Source organism: Octopus sinensis, linkage group LG9 (genome assembly GCF_006345805.1).
Source record: "Octopus sinensis linkage group LG9, ASM634580v1, whole genome shotgun sequence".
Classification (NCBI taxonomy): Eukaryota; Metazoa; Mollusca; class Cephalopoda; order Octopoda; family Octopodidae; genus Octopus; species Octopus sinensis.
Genome location: NC_043005.1, coordinates 22,155,708 through 22,176,909, shown reverse-complemented (window position 1 = coordinate 22,176,909; position 21,202 = coordinate 22,155,708). Strand labels below are relative to the sequence as shown.

General features: G+C 34.7%; 1 protein-coding gene across 3 annotated transcripts in view; it reads right to left on the bottom strand.

The window, feature by feature from the left end:
* The window catches only part of LOC115215855 (VWFA and cache domain-containing protein 1-like), a 92,152-nt gene that overhangs the window by 10,320 nt on the left and 60,630 nt on the right, over window positions 1-21,202 (bottom strand). For all 3 annotated transcript variants that reach the window (XM_029785193.2, XM_029785195.2, XM_029785196.2), the window contains exons 17-25: window positions 19,862-20,004; window positions 18,921-19,018; window positions 17,315-17,509; window positions 16,369-16,491; window positions 15,060-15,159; window positions 13,118-13,216; window positions 11,501-11,566; window positions 8,147-8,233; window positions 6,486-6,601 (exon numbers count right to left, since the gene is read on the bottom strand). In XM_029785193.2, the coding sequence (XP_029641053.1) occupies window positions 6,486-6,601; window positions 8,147-8,233; window positions 11,501-11,566; window positions 13,118-13,216; window positions 15,060-15,159; window positions 16,369-16,491; window positions 17,315-17,509; window positions 18,921-19,018; window positions 19,862-20,004 (1,027 nt within the window). The remainder of the gene's footprint in view (window positions 1-6,485; window positions 6,602-8,146; window positions 8,234-11,500; window positions 11,567-13,117; window positions 13,217-15,059; window positions 15,160-16,368; window positions 16,492-17,314; window positions 17,510-18,920; window positions 19,019-19,861; window positions 20,005-21,202) is intronic.

Sequence of the window (21,202 nt, the reverse complement as noted above, 5' to 3'; positions counted from 1 at the left end):
CCTTGCCACACTAATTCCATATGAGAATTACATTAAGGATACATGTGTCCTTTGGAATATTCAGCCATTTACATGCTAATTCCTTGGGCCTGTTAGTTCAGTTGATTAAACAGCAAAAATTAAAGAGAGACAGACAGACAGATAGATAGATAGATGGATGCAGGCATGGCCATACAGTAAACAAGTTTGCTTCAAAACCACATGGCTCAGGTCTCACTCCCACAGCATCAACCCTCAACTGTTGTCTTATATTATAGCTGTAGATTGACCAAAGCCTTATGAGTGAAATTTGGTAGATGGAAAGTAGAAGTCTGTTGTGTGTGTATGAGTTAGCCTTGTCCTGATAAGTGCATACTAATTGCAAACACAAACGATACCATTTGTTTACAATCCATCCAGGAAAACATGTCCAATTACTGGAAGGTGAGGATTGATGACAAGAAAAGCATCCAACCATAGGAAAATCTGCTTTAACACTCATCTGACACATGCAACCATGGACAAGTGATGTTAAAATGATGATGATTATATAACACACACAGGCACATCCTCATCATTTTACATCCACTTCTTTTATGCTTGCATGAGTTGGATTACTCTGACAATATCTTAACACTTGTAACAGAAGAAACTGCCAATTTTTGCTCTTTGGGGATTCCAGGTTTCCTCGGTCAATCCTTCTTTTTGGAATGGTTATAATAGCTAGATGCACCTCTTATCAAATTGTTTACAGCATAGGCCAATATATACATATGTGAATTGTTTATACTTAAGCACACCCACACACAAAAAAAATAGATGTTATATATCATTAAGTTCCTCTAGGCTGAGCCATTACTTCTCTGTATCGAGAGGTCACAGCTATGGTACTATGGATATGTGATTAGAATGTCACAGGAAAGAATCGCAAGATGGAAACATCAAGCCATGCCAACCAGCAGAGATCTAGGTAAGATCAAGAATGAGATGGTTGGATAATATTCATAGTCTCATCAGCTTGGGAATCCAGCCAGAAAGTCTAATGATGGTTGCTTCTGACATGATCCTATGGAAGAAGTACTTAGGACTCTCCTCCTATGACCCACCCAGGAAAAGAGGACAGAGAACATGAATGAACATTAGTTTGGTGATACTAACAGGAAAAAGAGAGCTAAAAAACATACATAATTTTTTTTTATATTTAGCAGAAGCAACAGAATAACTCAAGGGCTAAGAGTTTCATGCATTAGCACTTATCAAACTAACTACAGTTCAAGGAGTTGTAAATTTATATCCTGGTGATAATGGTATTTCCCTGGATACCTCTGGAACAATTATGAAATCAATTACAATGTCACACTGATAATTTGTATTTTTCAAATATTTTGCCCGTTATGCTGTTCAATAAATAAATAAACAAATGAGGAAAATTTGTGCTTACTTACACACACATAAAGATGAGAGTGCCAGTGAATAATAAATACAGTCTATAAATACGTATACATATATACATTCATGCTTGTATGTGCATGATTATGGATTCACACACATTTATGAAGTGAAACAAGAATATATATATATATATATAGATATATATATAAACAGTAAACAAGTTTTCTATATATATATATATATATACACACACACACACATACATATTCAGATGTATGGGAATATACACAAAAATTCCCACGTGTATACACGCACTAGCACACTTATGTACAGAATAAATAAAATAAAAAATTAGTATATTGTCTCACACCCATCTCTCTCTCTCTCTCTCTTTATATATATATATATATATATATATATTTATATATATATATATATATATATATATATATATACAGTTCAAATTTACAGAAAACAAAAGATGAAGACAGGTGTAGAAAAAACAAGTAGGTGTATTAGTTTAACGCTCGAGAAAAATGGAAAAGGCTTTTATGTTTGGAGCCTACGCTCGTCAATAGAAAGGATTAAGAGGAAAAAACGGAGAGAGAAAAACATGTGCAGAGTTCAACGGTCCAACATGGATATGTATGTATGTATGTATGTGAATATGTGCTTGCACCTAAACATCCATATATACATGTGTGGCACAAAGTTTGCTTCCCAATCACATGGTACCATGTACAATCTCACTGCATGGCACCTTGGGCAAGTGTCTTTGTGTCCCCACCATCACTTGACAACTAGTGTTGGTGTGTTTATGCCCCCATAACTTAGTGGTTTGGCAAAAGTGATCAATAAGATAAATATCAGGGTTAAATGAAAACAAAAAATTAATACTGGGGTCAATTCATTCAGCTAAGAATTCATCAAGTCGGTGCCCGAGCATGGCCATAATCTAATGATGGCAACAAGACAAAAAAGATACACACAATCACACTCCCAGATGAAATGGTTAACTGTATCTTAATTTTTATGGAATGAGGAAGACAAAACAAAAGTAGATCGATTTTGCACACACGTTCATATATGACTAAACAAGTATACATACACAGATGCATATACATACATATAGACATGTATGTATGTGAATATATATCATTGCTACTATGTTAAACTGTCATGTGTCCAAATTTGGCCAAATGCGTTGTTTTCAATATTTAATTTTGCTTGCGAAAATCATTTCTTTTGGACAAACTATTGTATCTTCAGCTGCTTCAGATACCAAGATATGAAAATTGTCAAAGTATAGTACAACAGTTTACAGTTTAGCATTTTCGACAGTGTAGGAAGTCCCACATACAACAGCATTGCAAAAGTATTTCTGACTGAAAATATCATACATGAATGATTTTAAGCACTCAACAAAGTATTAAGCTGAAACTGTTGCTAATGTAAAAAGAAATGGAATGGTGAAACTAGTTTTTATTTTTTTCATTTTCTGAAAAAGCAACATTTTGGACTTATGACACTTTTGCATAATAGCAACGATATATACATTAACACATAATACATGCACAATATACAGATAACTATATATACATATTACACCTATAAGACATTAATACAAACTCATATATATTAGCAAGTGTGCATAAATGAATATACATATTTAAATACCTGTCGGCTTATATATATATATGTGTGTGTGTGTGTGTGCAATCGTACAAACATGTACATGCATGCAAAGGTATATAATAATAATAATCCTTTCTACTATAGACACAAGGCCTGAAATTTTGTGGGAGGGAGGAAGTTAATTACAGTGACCACAATGTTTCACTGGATCTTATTTTACCAGATAGAAAAATTCTATCAGATTATTCCCATCGTTCGGGATAAGGTTCAGCTTCCCTTATGGAAATCTACAGGAGATGTTATCTTATGCTTTGACTCTCTTACTGATAGCTCTAATTTAGACTTTATCCAATTCGATATTTTGAATCACTGCAACACCATTTCCCCTATATTGCTAAATAAAGCTTTGATTTACGCTTGGAAATTTGTGAATATCTCTAGTTCAGATACTGATGTCATTTTAGCAGCAAGGGAGACCCTCATCTCCTTCAACAAGCATAATTGGAGGAGAGCTGACACTACCAATTTCATTGATATTACTATGGGGTCCTCAGATTCACCACAAGTGACCAACTCAGTGTGTGTATTTCCTTTCGCAGATTAGCGATAGCTTACCCATTCTTACTGGGGAATTATATCTGGATGGTGCAATTCTAGCCAGTCCAGCAAGTGGCCAGTCTAAAGCTGTGTTGAATTGATTAAAGAAATCTTTGAGAAGTTTCTGAAAAGTTTTCTTAACATTACTTTTGATGTTAACTGTAGAGTGGTGAATTTCTTGGATATTACTTTGAATTTGGATACGAGTTTATACTACCCATTTTGTAAGCCAAATAAATCCATTTCATATATCAATCTCTCTTCCAATCATCCAAAATCTACTACTGATAGCATTGTTACTGCCATTTCAATCAGAATATCTAATTCATCTGCAAACAAAGAAATTTTTAATCAACATGCATCAGTATATAACAATGCTCTAATTTTAAGCAGCTTCAAAACAAATCTTATATGCACCAATCCGACCGTGGCCGTTGCCAGCCTCGCCTGGCACCTGTGCGGGTGGCACGTAAAAAGCACCCACTACACTCACGGAGTGGTTGGCATTAGGAAGGGCATCCAGCTGTAGAAACATTGCCAGAAAAGACTGGAGCCTGGTCGAACCGTCCAACCCATGCTAGCATGGAGAACGGATGTTAAACGATGATGATGATATATATATATATATATATCTAACACGAGACTTAAGAACAAGCTGACTGGTCTACCATCTGACCATGTCACAGGAAGTCTCAAGAAGCACAATGCATTAATTGATTGCAACCAATGTAAGCCATCCATTAGATACGTATAAAGAGATTTTAGAAATAGATATTGCAAGCAAAGTGGGAAGTCATCTGGTTCTTCCCAGATTCTGAAGAAGAATTTCTCGAAGAATCATAAGTAGGACACTTATGTGTTATCTGAAACAAATCCTCCATTAAATTTTCTTACTTGGTAATGCTGAATTTGGACTCCATTATTGCATCTATTAATAGAAGCAAATTAAGTGGGCAAGAGCACTGGAAGTATTCCTCTGTTGGAAACTCTGGTATTGGGCTGGTAAGCTCTAATAAGCCCAAGGTTAGTGTTACTAGCCATTTACATTCACCGGCATTACCGACCTCCATTAATGGGATATCCAAGAGGAAGAATGCAGGAAATCAGATAAATAATGTTAGTATCAGTAATAGGGATAAAGGTGGTTCTAGTAAATCCTGTAATTTCAGAAACCCTACGTTATATCCCCTTTATGGGTTCTGTTTGATTACAAATGTAATTTATAAATGTGTAGTTTGAGAGGAGGACAGTTTGGATAGGGGTTATATAGGCAGTACTGTCAATTCTAAGGTGAGGTACAGAGCCCACATGAATTCATTTTCAAACGAAAAATATTACAACTCCACTACACTTGTCTCTTATGTACGTGGTTTAAAGGGGAATGATAAAAGTTACTTTCTTGAATGGTCATAATTTCAAGGGACCCTTAAATTAGTGTTAATATTAACAAGAGTAACTTATGTATGTGGGAATCTCTTGCCATCCTTAGGTCCTTTGGGAGAAAAACATCAAATAAATTTATAGAGGTGATCCCTTTCTGCAACCAAAAGTTTTCCTCTACTTTTCTGAACATATATAGAAAGCTAGATGTGGTAGATAATATTTAGTTTGCTTACTGAGTTTCAAAACCAGATAGACGAATTCCTATGAATAGCAGCCACCTACCTGGTTAGCCATAAAATGAAATATAATTTCTTTAGGCGCAAGAGTGGCTTGCTTGCCAACCACATGGTTCTGGGTTCAGTCCCACTGTGTGGCACCTTGGGCAAGTGTCTTCTACTATAGCCTCAGGCTGACCAAAGCCTTGTGAGTGGATTTGGTAGACGGAAACTGAAAGAAGCCTGTCGTATATATATATGTATATATATATATGTGTGTGTGTTTGTGTTTGTATGTCTGTATTTGTCCCCACAACATCGCTTGACAACCAATGCTGGTGTGTTTATGTCCCTGTAACCTAGCGGTTTGGCAAAAGCGAGCAATAGAATAAGTACTAGGCTTATAAAGAATAAGCCCTGGGGTTGATTTGCTCGACTAAAGGCAGTGCTCCAGGATGGCCGCAGTCAAATGATTGAAACAAATAAAAGAGAGTATATAGCATTTTTTTCTTTTGTGTGTGTGTGTTTTTTTTTTTTTGTTGTAGTTAGGAATTTTGCACAGGTCATGCTGAAGGTTATAAATAAGAATTGCGCCCATATTGTAATTCTTGTCAATTACTTGACTGTGAAATTCCTAGAGAGTTCTGTTCATCCTGAAGAGGAGTCACTGAACTCCCAAAATGGCCATAGATGTGGATTTTGATTTACTTGTTTTAGAACTCTCTTAGATTGCTTAATTTTAAAGAACTGGTTATTTTGAAACATTTTTAATTGATAGGTAAATTTTTTACTCAATTGATGCTTTAATAATTCAACTTAATCCCCAACTTTAGTTGATTTTTATATAACTTTTTCTAGGCAGGTCCTTCTATATATATTTTTGTATTTTTTATATGTGCATATATATATATATATATATATTTATTTTATCTTCAGTGTTTATATATATGTGTATATATATATACATAAATATATATACACGTAACCATATGTGTGTATACGTGTGTATATATATATATATATATATATATATATATACACACACACATATAAACATACATATTAATGTTTGTCTTTATGTTCAGTTATAATAAAAACAATTCTACATTGACGTGAAGGGTTACTCTATACTTTTGTAGAGTAGAGATTTATCATTTTTGAACAAGAATATATATATATATATATATATATATATATATATATATACATACACAAGCACACATACACACATAAAATAATATTTAAAAATCATAATACTCTATAGACGGAAAATATCAAACTCACTTGTCGTCTTCTTGTAACAAGCCTCCAGTACAGAAGTTCATTTCAAGGGGACATTCACAAGGACACTCGCATTCACTTTGCTCCATTCGATGACAATTGAGACACAGACGGTCAATCTACAAATGAATAAACAGAAATATTGTTAAAAGAGAAGAATTGTTAGTTGAATAATGGAATTTATAGGACAAAGAGCCTATTAAAGGTTATATAAATATTGTCAGTTAAATTCTCTCAGGTGAAGATGAGGGTCACTGCCCATAACATTTGTAGACTTCTTCAAACAAACAAAGATGATATGATTAATGTTCAACTACAACTTGCAGAAATTGTAGCTGTAGAGAGGAGACAAAGTAGAGTACTGAGTTTGTGCTCAGAGTAAAACAATAGAGAGAGTAAATAAAGAAGAGATAACTGGATTAAGTATGTCTAAGTGGTATAGAATGTAATGGTCTGAATAGAAACTGTAACTTGAGTTGAGATGGCAACAGAAAATATTTAATAATAATGACAGGTCCATTGATTCAAATTGTAGAAGAGCCATTGGGTTGTTCCTGAGAAAGGAACAAAAAGTGATTTTGTTCCTATATTTGGATGGTTAGTGGTAGCAAGAGCAACCATTAAAGAATAAAAATATATTATCTAACAAAAAAACACCTGTCCCAGTTTCTCATGTAATAGAGTAAACTACATTCATGGCATGCCAGCAATACAAACTTACACTCATGAATGTATTTGTCAGCCAAATTAATTAATTCTTCTCAACCATGCATCATGCTGCTATATCAGCAGATATACTTAATCACCAACAGATAGCAGTACCAACAACCATTATTGTAGCTTATAAGATTTTTACAGCTATCACAGCCCAACTCAGTGCACAGGCATCTCACACAGTGAAACAATACCATCACTTGTTACCTTGGATGCCTTTAATGGAATCCAATGTTGCAAGCATCTGGACTAGATTGCTGGTAGAAGATAACTCCTTCCCTACCTCTCAACAAACTTGGAGGCCCATAAAAGAGGCATGGACAGTTACTGCCTTGCCCATCTGGTTATGAAACATAATAATCTGCAGACTTATTTTCATGTACACCATTAGAGGAATGAAGTAAATTATCTTCAGACTGGAGACCTACTCTGGATATTTGCAACAGAGTGAACTCCACTAAAAGCACACAGGTGGTAGTATTTAACTGGGTGACAGATTAAGACTACTACCCAATGAATTTGAATTGAAGACATATAATTTAGTAAATCCAATACTATGTCAACTTTGCCATTTCTCTTATGTTTTATTGAAAGCCATGCAAAATATCAATGTTTCCACAAGCTTAAGGGGACTTTTAAAAGTTACACCTCAGCACTGTCATTGGGTTAACATGGTAAAAAATAACTATTTCATACCATTCTACATAACATTTTATCACCTGTAACAGTAACATTCTAAGATAATCTACTAATATCTTTTTTACCATTTGTTAAATCAGCTGCAGTTAATGTACAATTAAGTGTATTGTTCAAATACATGATGAACTTGAACTACAGGTCAGTAGTCCAGTATGATATCTACTTGGTCATTACAATTCGACAGCCTGCAATAATACAGTTTACCAGAAAGAACTTGAATACTTGGGGATTTATTGTTCATATTTACTCACCATGCTGCAAGGACAGAAAGCAGTTGCTGTGTCACAAGTATGGTTGACTATTCCAAGGAAAGCATTTGTGCCAGGAATTTGTGTTATCTATATATATAAAAAAAAGTTACAACAAATATAACATATAATAAACAGTACAAATAAAATATAAAAACTAAAATAAATCAAACTATTTTCAAGAAAAGAATATGATTAAAAACCATAACATATTCAATATTTGATGTGAAGGTAGACAATGGAAGGAATTCAGCATGGCCATTAATCTAACAGTCTTGTAATCAAAGATGGTACAGCTGTAACCATCCACTCTTTTATTTAGATACTGTAGTGTCATTTCAGTTAAGACAGTAGGTACAACATAGCTTCTTTCCTGCTCCTGTCATCACTCTCACATGTTATGTGTTGAACATATTTTCTATACAGCATATCACTACTTATATTGACCTTTGGTAATTTTATTTGTGTGCCTTAATATATAAATACTTGACCTCAACACTTTTTGCTGTGCATTCCTGAGTTTCCCTTGACCACAGGTACTCAAAACAGCCTGTACACTCCAGTACCCATCCACCTACCTATGCAAAACTATGTGTGGACTTAATGACACAGTTACCTAGACATACATATAACAAGTCCTACAACTCTATCACATAGGTGAAGTAAGGACATTAATGGTTATGTATGTAAATGCACATATGATCTAGGAAGTAGGTGGAAGTAGGTTACCATTTCAACAGGGTACCTTTTGTTGTGGCACCAGAAACTAGGTCCTAGCGTACTATCCTATGTAACAATTTTATAGGGCAGTTGATTTTGAACATGTGCACATGCAACAAAACATGAAACAGTCTCAGTATGTATACAAAATTTGTATGTGCATATGCATATATACCCATGTATACAACTACATGCCTATAGAGTGTAAAGGAGTAAAAGAAAAGAGTGATCAAAATCAATTGCTTAAACATTTTAAGGACTGATCACAAGATATCTCAATGGTAACAAGAGTATGATATGAGTCTTAAAGCTTAACAGGTCAAAGATATAACTTCTCACATACACAATCAGAACAATGCATCATACCCACAAACACCTGCATACATGTACTCAGTAACATTTACACACAATCTCTAAACATATGTATCTGTACAAACACGGATAAATTACACATATATATATCTTCACAAACATATATACACATAAACTACACAAATATATATCAATACAAACATACACACCTACACATATCTACATTTTGAGCTAGTTTCTTTTCATAAATCTTACTTTACCAATAATTTTACTGTCACATCTTTTACTTGACTACATATTTAACATACTGTTTTAGATCTAATGTTCCATGCTGACATGGGTTGGATAGGTTGTTAAGATCTAAATCAATTCTTATTCAGAGTTACTGCTTTCCTAGACAGGTCATAGGATGATCATATTTGAACATTTCATTCCTGGTATGATTTCTACAGTGTGATGCCCTTGCTAATATAAATTGCTTTACAGAATGTACTGGTTACATTTTATCACAGTACCTAGAAAGAGAGGATGTCACATCCCTAGAAAAACTAAACATCCCACTTTGCCCTATGTTCTTTCCATTCATTCATCAACCACTTGCCAAAGTGTACCAGATGCATTTTATCAAGACAACAACACTAGAGAGGTTGCATTGTCCCTATAACAATCAAAACGTCTGTGTTATGCTACATTGTCATGGTTTGTTTGCCAACCACATCACAATGTAATTCTTATCTTGGCACCAGCACTAGTAAGAAATTATCTTGTCCACTATGAGACTAAAACATTCTCTCTATTCTACATTGTCATCAAGCTAATTATAATAAAAAAGGAACCCAAACCTCTGAAATACTGAATTATATTGCCATAAATACTGCTGATCAGTTTTTGTTTTAGCCATACATTCAAGTATAGTGCTAGAGACTTAATTAAGGATATAACAGTTAATTTAAAGTTCAACTGTAGTTCCGAAAGTTGAAACTCGTAGGAAGCCACAAATCCCCAATAATATTGACTAGCAATAAACAAATCATAAAAATCAGTTCTTTTAGGTGAAAACATATTTAATGACTAAAGTATTAAAACAACTGAAGTAATGTTTAATGTGGGACGCTTCATCATTCAATGTCTACTTTTCCATCTTACATGGGTCAGAAGGAATTTACTGAGGAAAATTTGCTGCAAGATGCCTGTAAAGTAATACTTCCTTTTAGAACTTAGATGTTTAGACCCAGGGCAGCCCATGTGGAACAAACCTATGATCAGATATTTCTTATTTTATTCAAATAATATATCTAGAACAACAAATATCCCATATGTCCTTCCATTTAAGACAAGAGGGTGCGATTTGGGCATATGGTTGATATTTCTAGCAAAGAGGCTTCTCTCTCTTATGTTGTTTAAAACATTAAATGGGCAGATCAAATAATTAATCAAAATTCATCTTCACAGGTGTATATTATGGCCACTGCCCACATACATTCCATCTTTGTGGAGATCAAGGAAATTCCTCTCAAGATCCAATAACTATGTGTCTGTACATATATACCAAAGTTCATGATACTTTCAGGTTCACATAATATACTTGATGCTTTTATATAACTGCTTTAAAGGCATCTTAGCATCACTCAAGTAAGACTTTTGTCAGTCATTCAAAGGCTTTCTAAAATACATGGCATCCTTGAAAAATTCCATGCTTCCACAAATTCATCAACACTCTCCTGATATACCTATACACCCTTTCCTCTTTATGGCTCTTTTACTATTCACTTTCATGCCCTTTTGTGTTTTATTGTGTGTATCATGCATGCACTTTGGGCTACCATAGCTGTCTGTCTTTACTCGATTTATTGTGGCTTTCTGTCCCTTCCTTTATCCTTTTCTAATGAGTTGTAATACCCCTGAACACTATACAATAAGCTCAAAGTTTACTTCCCAACAACATAGTTTCAGGTTCAGTCCCATGGTGTGATACCTTGAACAAATGTCTTCTGCTATAGCTCTGGGCTGCCCAAAGTGGATCAAATAGAGAGAAACTGAAACAAGTCTGTCATGTATGTGTGTGTACGGACATGCATTTGTGTCTCCTTGTTTTGATATCATGATAGTTATAAATTATTGCTATTGTCATGCAAGCAGTGTCATTCATTCTCAATATTTTGCTGGCAACAAGAAACAGCATCCAGCCAGAGAAAATCTGCCTCAATAAACTCCATCTGACCCATGCAGGTGTGAGAAAGTGGATATTAATACACTGATGATACACATACACACAATCAAATTTTAACTTTATTCTTTCACTCAATTATAAATATATTTACATACCTGGTAACGAGCACAATGTTCTCCATGGACCAAATTCGTGAGGACTCCTTCAAGACTAGTGTTGAACTAGAAATATAAAAAAAATAAGTATTACATTTCTCAGTTGTACTTCTTTATCAACTGATTTGAACTGAGATCTTATTTTAGAGTCACTCTAACAATAACAACACATACACAATTCATTTTATCTTCATTACTATTTTGTGATTATGTTATATATTAGTTATTAATATCTTTTACTGTACATCAACAGCCTGACTACTGAAACACTACTTCAATCTATCTCAACTACACACACAAAAATTAGATCAGTCATAAAAACATTCACTGTTATATTCATTTTTATCATACCATTATTTTCTGATACTATCTAAGTCTTTCACCTTATATCTATGACATCACCGTATCTATAAAAAGTCAATTGTTGGATTGTTCTTGTGGTCTCTTCCTAGCTTGCATGGAGGGACCAGCATGTCAAATAGACCTGACTAAAAGAGGTTGCGGTAGGATTTGCACTCCAACCTTGCAAAACCCTCACTAGCAATGACTATCCAAATAACACCAAGGATTGGAAGGTTGCTGCCTGAGTGGCGCACTGGTGCCATCCACCAAGAGTAGGGAGTCACCAACAGATGGTGGATGCAGTAACATGCTATTATAGGGTATGCCCATATATTTCTACATGCTTTTATCTCTCTCTCTCTCTCCCCATAACTTATTCAAATATTCTTACTTTCATCCTCAATAAATTACAACCTGAGTGCATCTCATCTAAGCCAATGTCCTTCCTAATTAATTGTACTATAACCATTACATAATTGTATGGCACCAACCGATCATGGCCGTTGCCAGCCTCGCCTGGCACGTAAAAAGCATCCACTACACTCACAGAGTGGTTGGCGTTAGGAAGGGCATCCAGCTGTAGAAACACTGCCAGATCAGACTGGGCCTAGCGCAGCCTCCTGGCTTCCCAGACCCTAGTCGAACCGTCCAACCCATGCTAGCATGGAAAGCGGACGTTAAACGATGATGATGATGAAATGACTGCTTTAAATAATACTTGAAAAATTATTCATCTAATGAGAAGTTAATAATGATAATAAAAGTGATCTAGCCTTAATCAACATTGTTTTTTCAGGCAAACTGTATCTAGTCCACATTATTCAATATGTTCTTCCTTTTTTAGGATGGTATGGTGATTTGAAGATTTTGCTTCTGTTTTCAGAAACTATAATTCAAACCTGAAGTCATTTCATTATTACATTTAATTAATTTGTGAACTTGTCCTATATTATCTCAAATACTTATGCTAACTAAAGCAAGCAGACTTGTGTATCTTACTCTGGAATAGTAGAAGGTTCAAACTTGTCACCATATGCTCAGTAGTCCAGTACCTAAATAAAGAAGCCACTGTGCTTCTTTATTTATGAACTAATACAAAAGTAATGAAAAATAAAGAAATCACAACATGAATTCCTGTGAAATCTGGTAACAATTTTCTCCTTATATACATAACTTTCAATAATTGTGAACATAGGTGGCAATACTTAAAATACTTGAGATTTGAATGTTCCTTATTTATGAAGAGCAGAGCAAAACTTAGGTTTTACAGCTTACATTATAGAATCTTTGAACAGTTCGGTCATTGTATCTATTGCAGAGTTTCTTCTGAACAAATCCTCGATGATTCAATATATCATTTGCTATGAGTGGTTCCTGAAGAAAAGAAACAAAATTATATCAAATCAAGACAAATCATTAGGGGTGTATATATCATGCCCCCTCACATGCACATACACACACAAGCATTCATACCCCAAAATATCTAAGAGCCAAGTCCTTCGCTTCTTATCAGGACATACAATGAATTTCATTGTTTACTATGTATTTTGGCTGTGAGCACTGTTAATGCACATGTGTGTGTACAAGGTGATAAATTTGCAAACATATAGAGCTATCACATGGTTTCAGGTTCAGTACTGCTGCACAGCATCTTGGACAAGTGTCTTCCGCTATAGCCTTGAAATGACCAAAGCCTTGTGGGTGAATATAGAAGGTGGGAACTCCATTGTGAGTATATATATGTATGAAAGTGCTTGTGCCATTTTAGACAGATAGGAAAGAAAAACTGAAATATTGTTTGCCTTCTGACTAATTTGACTCTCACTCTCAACCATGACCAAAGTTACAGCTCATTAACTGAACAAGGAGAATATTATTCCTATATAATTTCAGTGATCTTTTAATGCTTCATAATTTAACCCTTTAGTATTTAAACTGGCCACAACTGGCCCAAATATTCTACATGTTTGATGTGCAAACTGTTCAAATCTAGCTGCTCACATTTACCCTACAATATTACTCTAAAAATGTACACTCTCATAATTGAAATCCCTAAGCTACAAGATAATGCATGATTAATTCAAGATAATGTGAATAATAAAGCATTACATTTGAGAAAATAACCTGAATGCTAAAAGGGTAAATATGTTAACACTTAGTTATTTGTGTGATTTTAACATGGTATAACATATATAAACTATAGTGAACAGTTATTTATTTGTAAGCAACACTATAGTCCCAAGTAAAGATCCTTATTGTACAAAACACAATTCATAATAAATATTACATTATAAACCAACTCCATCCAATATGAAATCCAGAAAATATGGCCAATGTGATTCTGACAGAAACTAATAATGGCTTACAATGGAGAAAGATACCTTCCATTCTCCTGAAAAGTGACAGATCTATTATGGTAGTCATTTTGTGATACAAATGCTTTACGCATACACACATACATTAATTCGTTTTACATTCATTTCTTCTATAGTGGCAAGGGTTAGATGAATACATGTTACCAAAACATTGTTTTAACATCCAGATAACCTTTGCTTTTTCTTCACGTAAGAGAGTTTCATTCCACATAACTTTGAAAGTGAAGAAATACTGGAGTATTTGTTGACTGAGAAAATATCAATAAACAATAATGTTAGTAGAGAATTTCATGCAGAGACACTCGTACAGGATGAGCTCTGTAGTTTCATCATCATCATTTAATATCTACTTTCTATGCTGGCATGGTAAGCTAGGGGGCTTCACCAGGTTCCAATCTGATTCGGCAAGGTTTCTACAGTTGGATGCCATTCGTAACGCCAACCACTCCAAGAGTGTAGTGGACATTTTTTATGTGATCCTTGTAAATTCACCTCCAAAACATTGGCTGACTGAGAGCTATGGTAGAAAACATTTGCCTAACGTGTGGTGCAGTGGGACAGAACCCGAAACAACATGATTGTAAAGCAGACTTCATAGTCACAGGACCATGCTGGTGTGTTATATGTTATTGTTAGGAGTTAACTACTGAATAGATGGTCAACAGTGTGTGTGTGCGTGCACGTGCATACATGTAAGAAGCTGTAAGCTCAGATATTTGCTTATTAAAATAGTTAATTAATCATACAAGAATACAATCGAGAAAACTGGACATCAAAGGCATTCACTAATGTAAGATGAATAAATCAATCCAGAGTTGGCTTTGACACAATATGGCACTTACCTTGTGTGTGATATGTTGTTGCTCAACAGGACCTTTTCGATTTGGTTCAATAAGGTCAGGATGAGAAATGAGGTAGCCATTATCATCCATGATAAAGCATCTACAACCATACAACAAAAAAAGGGATGATCAGTGATATTTGGTGTAGTTATAATTTACAGTTACATTTTTTTTATATCAATGCAAAACGGAAACATAATAGCTTTAAAATTAATAAACTTCAATTTTAAAGAAATAATTCCATCAATATATAATAGGCAAGATAACATTTATCCATACATCCCAATCAATGTGAAGCTGTAACTTCCCTCAGTAGCACATACACACACACATCTACTATCTCACATATCAAACTGTTAAAAAATTATATGCTATTGTTTTTTTATGCTTATTTGCTTGAGTTATAACTTCAGTGTTTATTCTGGTATCTCAAAGACTTCAGAAGCTAGCAATCAAAATATTTTACCAAAGATTAATACACAAAATAAAAATATCATTTTATGAAATAATTTGGATATTAAGTGACTCAGCTCTCTCTAACATCAAATCTTGGGTAAGCTATGGTTCGTACATAATATGAAATCAATTACACATAAAGAGTGTAGGAGAAGAGCTTTCTTAAAGCCACCTTTTCTTGGGCGGTATATGGGGGTCCACATAGTCACCAGATGCTACTTGTGGGAGCACCATACTGGACTAAAACTTCCAAAAAATGGTGTAAACCCCAAGTCCTACTTCAACCTCCTCATGGTATCACCTGGATATAAACCAACAGGACAGGACAACTGCAGGTGTCTGGTGCAGTATAACCAGGCCACTCCAAGTAGATGGGACTCATTAGCCATGATTGGCAGCCTGTCTAGAAGGACACTCCGATATAAAACCTATGATCCGAGGATCTCTCTATCATCATCCTAACTTGCTGGGCCATGGCAAATGAACGATGGGTAGGGGTGAAAACGGCAATGTCACTGGACGGTGCAGCTTCCAATCTGCATGCAGGCAGTTCAGGATATTGGTCGCTTGGTGTTGATCTGGAGACGACATCACTCGTTAGCGTCCTAAACAACCAAGCAGCCTTATCTAGGGGGAGCACTGCTTGCTCCACACGGACGGACAGATGGATGTGTCTGTGTACTTGTTACAGAATAAAATATGGAAAGAGGTGAGCATGAAATATAGCCTTATTAATTACTTCTTCAAATGCTACATGACTTCTACTTGGTCACTGAACCTGCTACAAATAACTGAATCTCTCTCAAATCAGACCAACCTATTCATACTGAAATCATAAAAAATAACTTCTTACCTAACAGTTGGTTGTTCACAGGCTGGTACTTTCTCGGCCAAAATCTTATAGAAATAGCCAAGGGTGATATCCATGCCCATCACAGCAGCAACTTTGTCTTGGGGACTGTGGAGAGCAGCTCTCCTGCAAGAAAACAAAATAGAAATATGATAATAAATAAATAAAAAATAAAACAACAAAATAGTGAAAAATTATAATAAATCAGAAAATACTTAGTAAAATTAAATATAATTAAGTTGACAGTGACTTCAAGCTTCATTGACTGGCTTGTTCAGCCAGTCAACTTGATCTTCACAATAAGAGTGACTACTCTCAGTAAATGAGAGAGAGAGACAGTGAGTGATGATTATCATCATTGTTTTTATGTTAGTCTTCCCATGCAAGCATAGGCTAAATGGAGCATGTTGTGGCAGATTTTCTATGATGAGATGCTCTTCCTGTTGCTAATTTTGACCTGTTTTCTAAATAAGATATTTTCGTTTATTGTCCTCGCTTGTTGAAGACAATCAGTCACTCAAACTATGGGAGTTTTTGATTACCAGGGAATATAAAGTATACTTTATTTTAATGATTATCAATTTTAGGGTTACTGTGAAAAGTAAAGAAATTGGTCATACAACCAGTCTTATCACTCTGTGGATAGAAAAAAATGAGATTGAACTGACCAATTTCTAGTTTTCTAACTTCTTTCACAGAAAAAGAACATCTGTCTGTCCACAGAGTTTAGTAGCTTATAAATATTTATAGATATCTATATACAAACTTGGACTTGGCTAAACTTTCAGTCTGATTTGAATCACAGTGTATTAACTGTACATTTCAAATTATCTAGTCTAGTGTACAAATATATAGATACAAGTACACACACACACACACAATTATATATGCATGATTTATACACATTTATATATAGTATACATACATTTATATAAATATATATACTTACTTTCCCTCAAATATAGTATGGCTGACAGTGACAATATAACCAGCACCTCCAACATCTAGATAGGGAGCAGCAAGGGTCACAAAACCTGGGAAAGCAAGTGCTCTTTCAAACCATGGTCTTTTAGTGGGGTCATAGGTCTTATCCATTAGTGTACCTGGGTAAACTCGGAATGAACCACCAGGTGTTGCAACATATCTGTAAAATCAAAAGACAAAAGCATGAATATTATATTACATGTTAAATCTGCTGAGTAATGTAGGTATATAAAGTGGTTGACACATCAAGGTATCATCTAAATGTGTACAATTCTCTCTGGATGCATACCTTTCATTCTTATGCATATATACAGGCATGCATATACGTATGTACTGTAGAAGGCCTACACAAACATGGATGTTGATGTTTTGATAATACTGAGCTGTCAACTTCTTGTTTGTGAGTTTAACTCCACTAAGTATTTTGTTAAGTCATTGAGTAGGACACTTTATTCTACAATTCCTCAATGGCGCTGGTTTTAAGAAAGAATGAATGGATAATATTAACTTAGACAGGTTTTCTATCTAAGAGAGAGAGATGATATTTGCTTTACACTGTGAGACTAGAGAGAAACACAGCCTACTAGGGTTTATTCAGTAAGTGATGGCCAGAGAGGGCATGCGGCCTCCAGACCCTAGAAGCCTCAATGAACAGGGATATTGGAAATAAGGGAGACAATCTTTGTAGGTTTAATAAATGAATGGAATCATTTCCATGTTTAAGACAGATTTCAGCAGTTAGCATGAAGATTGAACTAGTTTTGTCTTTCATAAACCTCTACTTCCCAACTAGAAATAAATGTCCTTGATGAATTGTAAATAAAAGAGAAAACAAGTTAATTTAATCTTCATACCAAGCTGTTGAAAGCTCTATGGTTTAATTCTAAAGTCTTAGGTTACATTACAACAGAAGATGTATTTAATAAAGATATGGACATGACTGTCACCACATTTTCCAAGCTCGCATGGGCCAGACAAAGTTCATTGAAGCAGATTCTCTTCTGCTGGATGCCCTTCTTGCTCAGCAACCTTCACCTGTTTCCAAGCATAAATATATCCATATTCAAGCTTCATTTCAATGATGTCAGACTACTGTATACAGAATGACATACTGAATTTTGTTAATTGCCATCATCAATAATATTTTTATACCAACTTTTCAATATAGTAGGCATGCTATTTCTAGTACAGAATCTTGTTTCAGCCCCCAACACCAAATGCTACAATCTGGAACATGGCATTGCTAAGTTAACAACATAATACCTGTAGCATGGTGACTTATGCAGTCACATGGATATATAAGATCTGTTATACTGATAGCCAATCACACGTGTTCCAAGTGTTTGACCAGCTACACTGTGTAGCCATACTTATCTTTAACAATAATTGCAAAGTTACTATCACCATTACCATGGCTACTGCCATGGTAGTGATGATGGAGATATTAGTACTGAAGATACTGCAGTCAGCATTACCATGGTAATGCAGTTAATCACCTCCTATCAAAAAATATATTGAACCACAGAAAAAGAGAAAGGCAAATATTGTAAAAGGAGCTGAACTAAACTTACCGCCGTATGATATAATCGTTCAGTTGACTTGTATGGAAACGTCGCACCCATTCATCATTAATTCTTGCAGTAGCAGCAACATCATTTCGAATTTGATCCTAAAATTGTTAAAGATATTTTGAAGTGAAAATAAAAACAATATAGTAACAAGAAATATTTGCAAATTTCTTATGTTAGAAACCACAGCCAATACAAAGTTTGTTGGGTAAGTTCATATTCTACAATATTAACAATATGGTAATAGTCAGTAACATCCTGGAGGTCAGCCAGCAGGCAATGGAACACCATTAAAATACTGTTGTCAAGTCCTCTTCATAACTAGCCAAGAAAAGGGTTCTAAATATTAAGAGAAAATACCCAAATAGCTCTTTTAACTGTTTATAAATAAAAATTCCATTTAAGCTTGAAAGAAGTTTTAAGAGAGAGTATTTAGTCCTGGTTTCATTATGTGAAACAGGAGAGCAATATCAACTGTCTCAACCAAGAAATTGCATATATGAAAAATGAGATAACTCTTCTAGGCAATACAGACTTAGTTCACGTAAGTTTACTTCGATTCTCACCCACTGAAGAGCATATAAAAACAAATTCTGAAAGCAATATTCCTGTTGCTGTAATATATCCTCTCTCTGTTAGTTAGATCACCTCTACTTTTCAAAACAGTGATTATATACCATTTCCACCAAAATCCACTTTTTTCACTAGCCTCAACTCTTTCAGTCATCTTTACAGCATTTGACTACTCATTTCAAACTAAACTTTTATCCAATCCTTAATCTACATAGTATTCCCACTGCAATTGCCTCATCCATTTATGTTTGTTTTATGATCAACAGATGTTCAAATTAGGTATAAATCAAGCAGAAGATTAACAGGTATGTCACGGGTATAAAATAGATATGTCACACTTGAAGTAGAAAATTATTCACTTTATAACTTACCTTGAGTCCTGGATTTTGGATTAGGCGAGTGTTGTCTTTTAGGAAAGCTATATAGCCTTGTACCATTCTTCTGGTTTCTTCTTGACTTAAATGTTCAAAAGGATTGATAAAACTGTTGGCAGCAAGGAATACAGTGCTGATATCTGTAGAATGGAGTCAAACAAAACAAAATAAGTGATATTGAAACAATATATTTAGACATGGTCTACAGCAATCATTTAAAGGATGAAAAAGTTAGATGACGGTTTTGAAGCAAAATATTTCATCCTATTTTATTCTTTATACGGGCACAAGTCCACAAATATTTGGTGGAAGGGGTAGATGCATAGAGATAACGTTAATTCTCGAGTAGTACTAATTTTATTGGTCCCAAGGCAACTCCAGTGGGATGTGAACTCAAAATGTAGAGCAGCAGAACAAAACACTAACAAGTATTTTTGTCATGGCACTTCTTTAAAATATTACACAATAAAGTATATGCTAGAAATTAATAACAGGAAAGAAGAATAAGATAAAGCTGTCCAAGTAAAATATTTCAACATATTAATTTCTATTTCTATTTTATCATTTGTTTTATTTGTTTCAGTCTTGGACTGTAGCCATGCTGGGGAACTGCTTCAAAGGGTTTTAATTGATCAAATCGACCCCTGTTCTCATTTTTTAAGCCTGGTTTTTATTCTATCAGTCTCTATGGCCAAACTGCCAAGTTATAAGAACATAAGCGAACCAACACTGATTGTCAAATGGTGATGGAAGACAAACGCAAAGACATACGCACACATTGATATATACATACACTCGAGTTTATTTGCTAAATCCATTCACGAGGTTTTGGTTGGCCCAAGGCTATAGTAGAGGACACTTGTCGAAAGTGGCACATAGTGGAACTAAATCCAAGGCCACATGGTTGCGAAGCAAGGTTCTCAACCACATGGCAGACAACTACTAAATATTCTTGTATTTTTTAACAGCTTCTTCAGCAGAAGAGTAGTGCTCAAAACCATTTTCAAGACCCCCAGAAAACAAAAAAGACTTTGCTAAAAGTACTCAAGGGTTAGGAGGTTAAATCAGATGATGGATTAAGTCTAATACTCAAGAACAGGAGCAGTCACTTGAACATACTTCCACACAGTTTGGATCTACCAAATTTCACTCATAGCTATAGAAGATGCTTGGCCAAGGCATCACACAATGGAATCAAACCCCAAACCATATAAGTACAAAGTGAACTTCTTAATCATATAGCAATGCCTGCATCCAAATTTAAGAATCAGACATAATGTAAAATCTTTAGGTAAAAGATAAAACTTTTAAATCTAATTTTAAAAGTGTCTGGGTTGT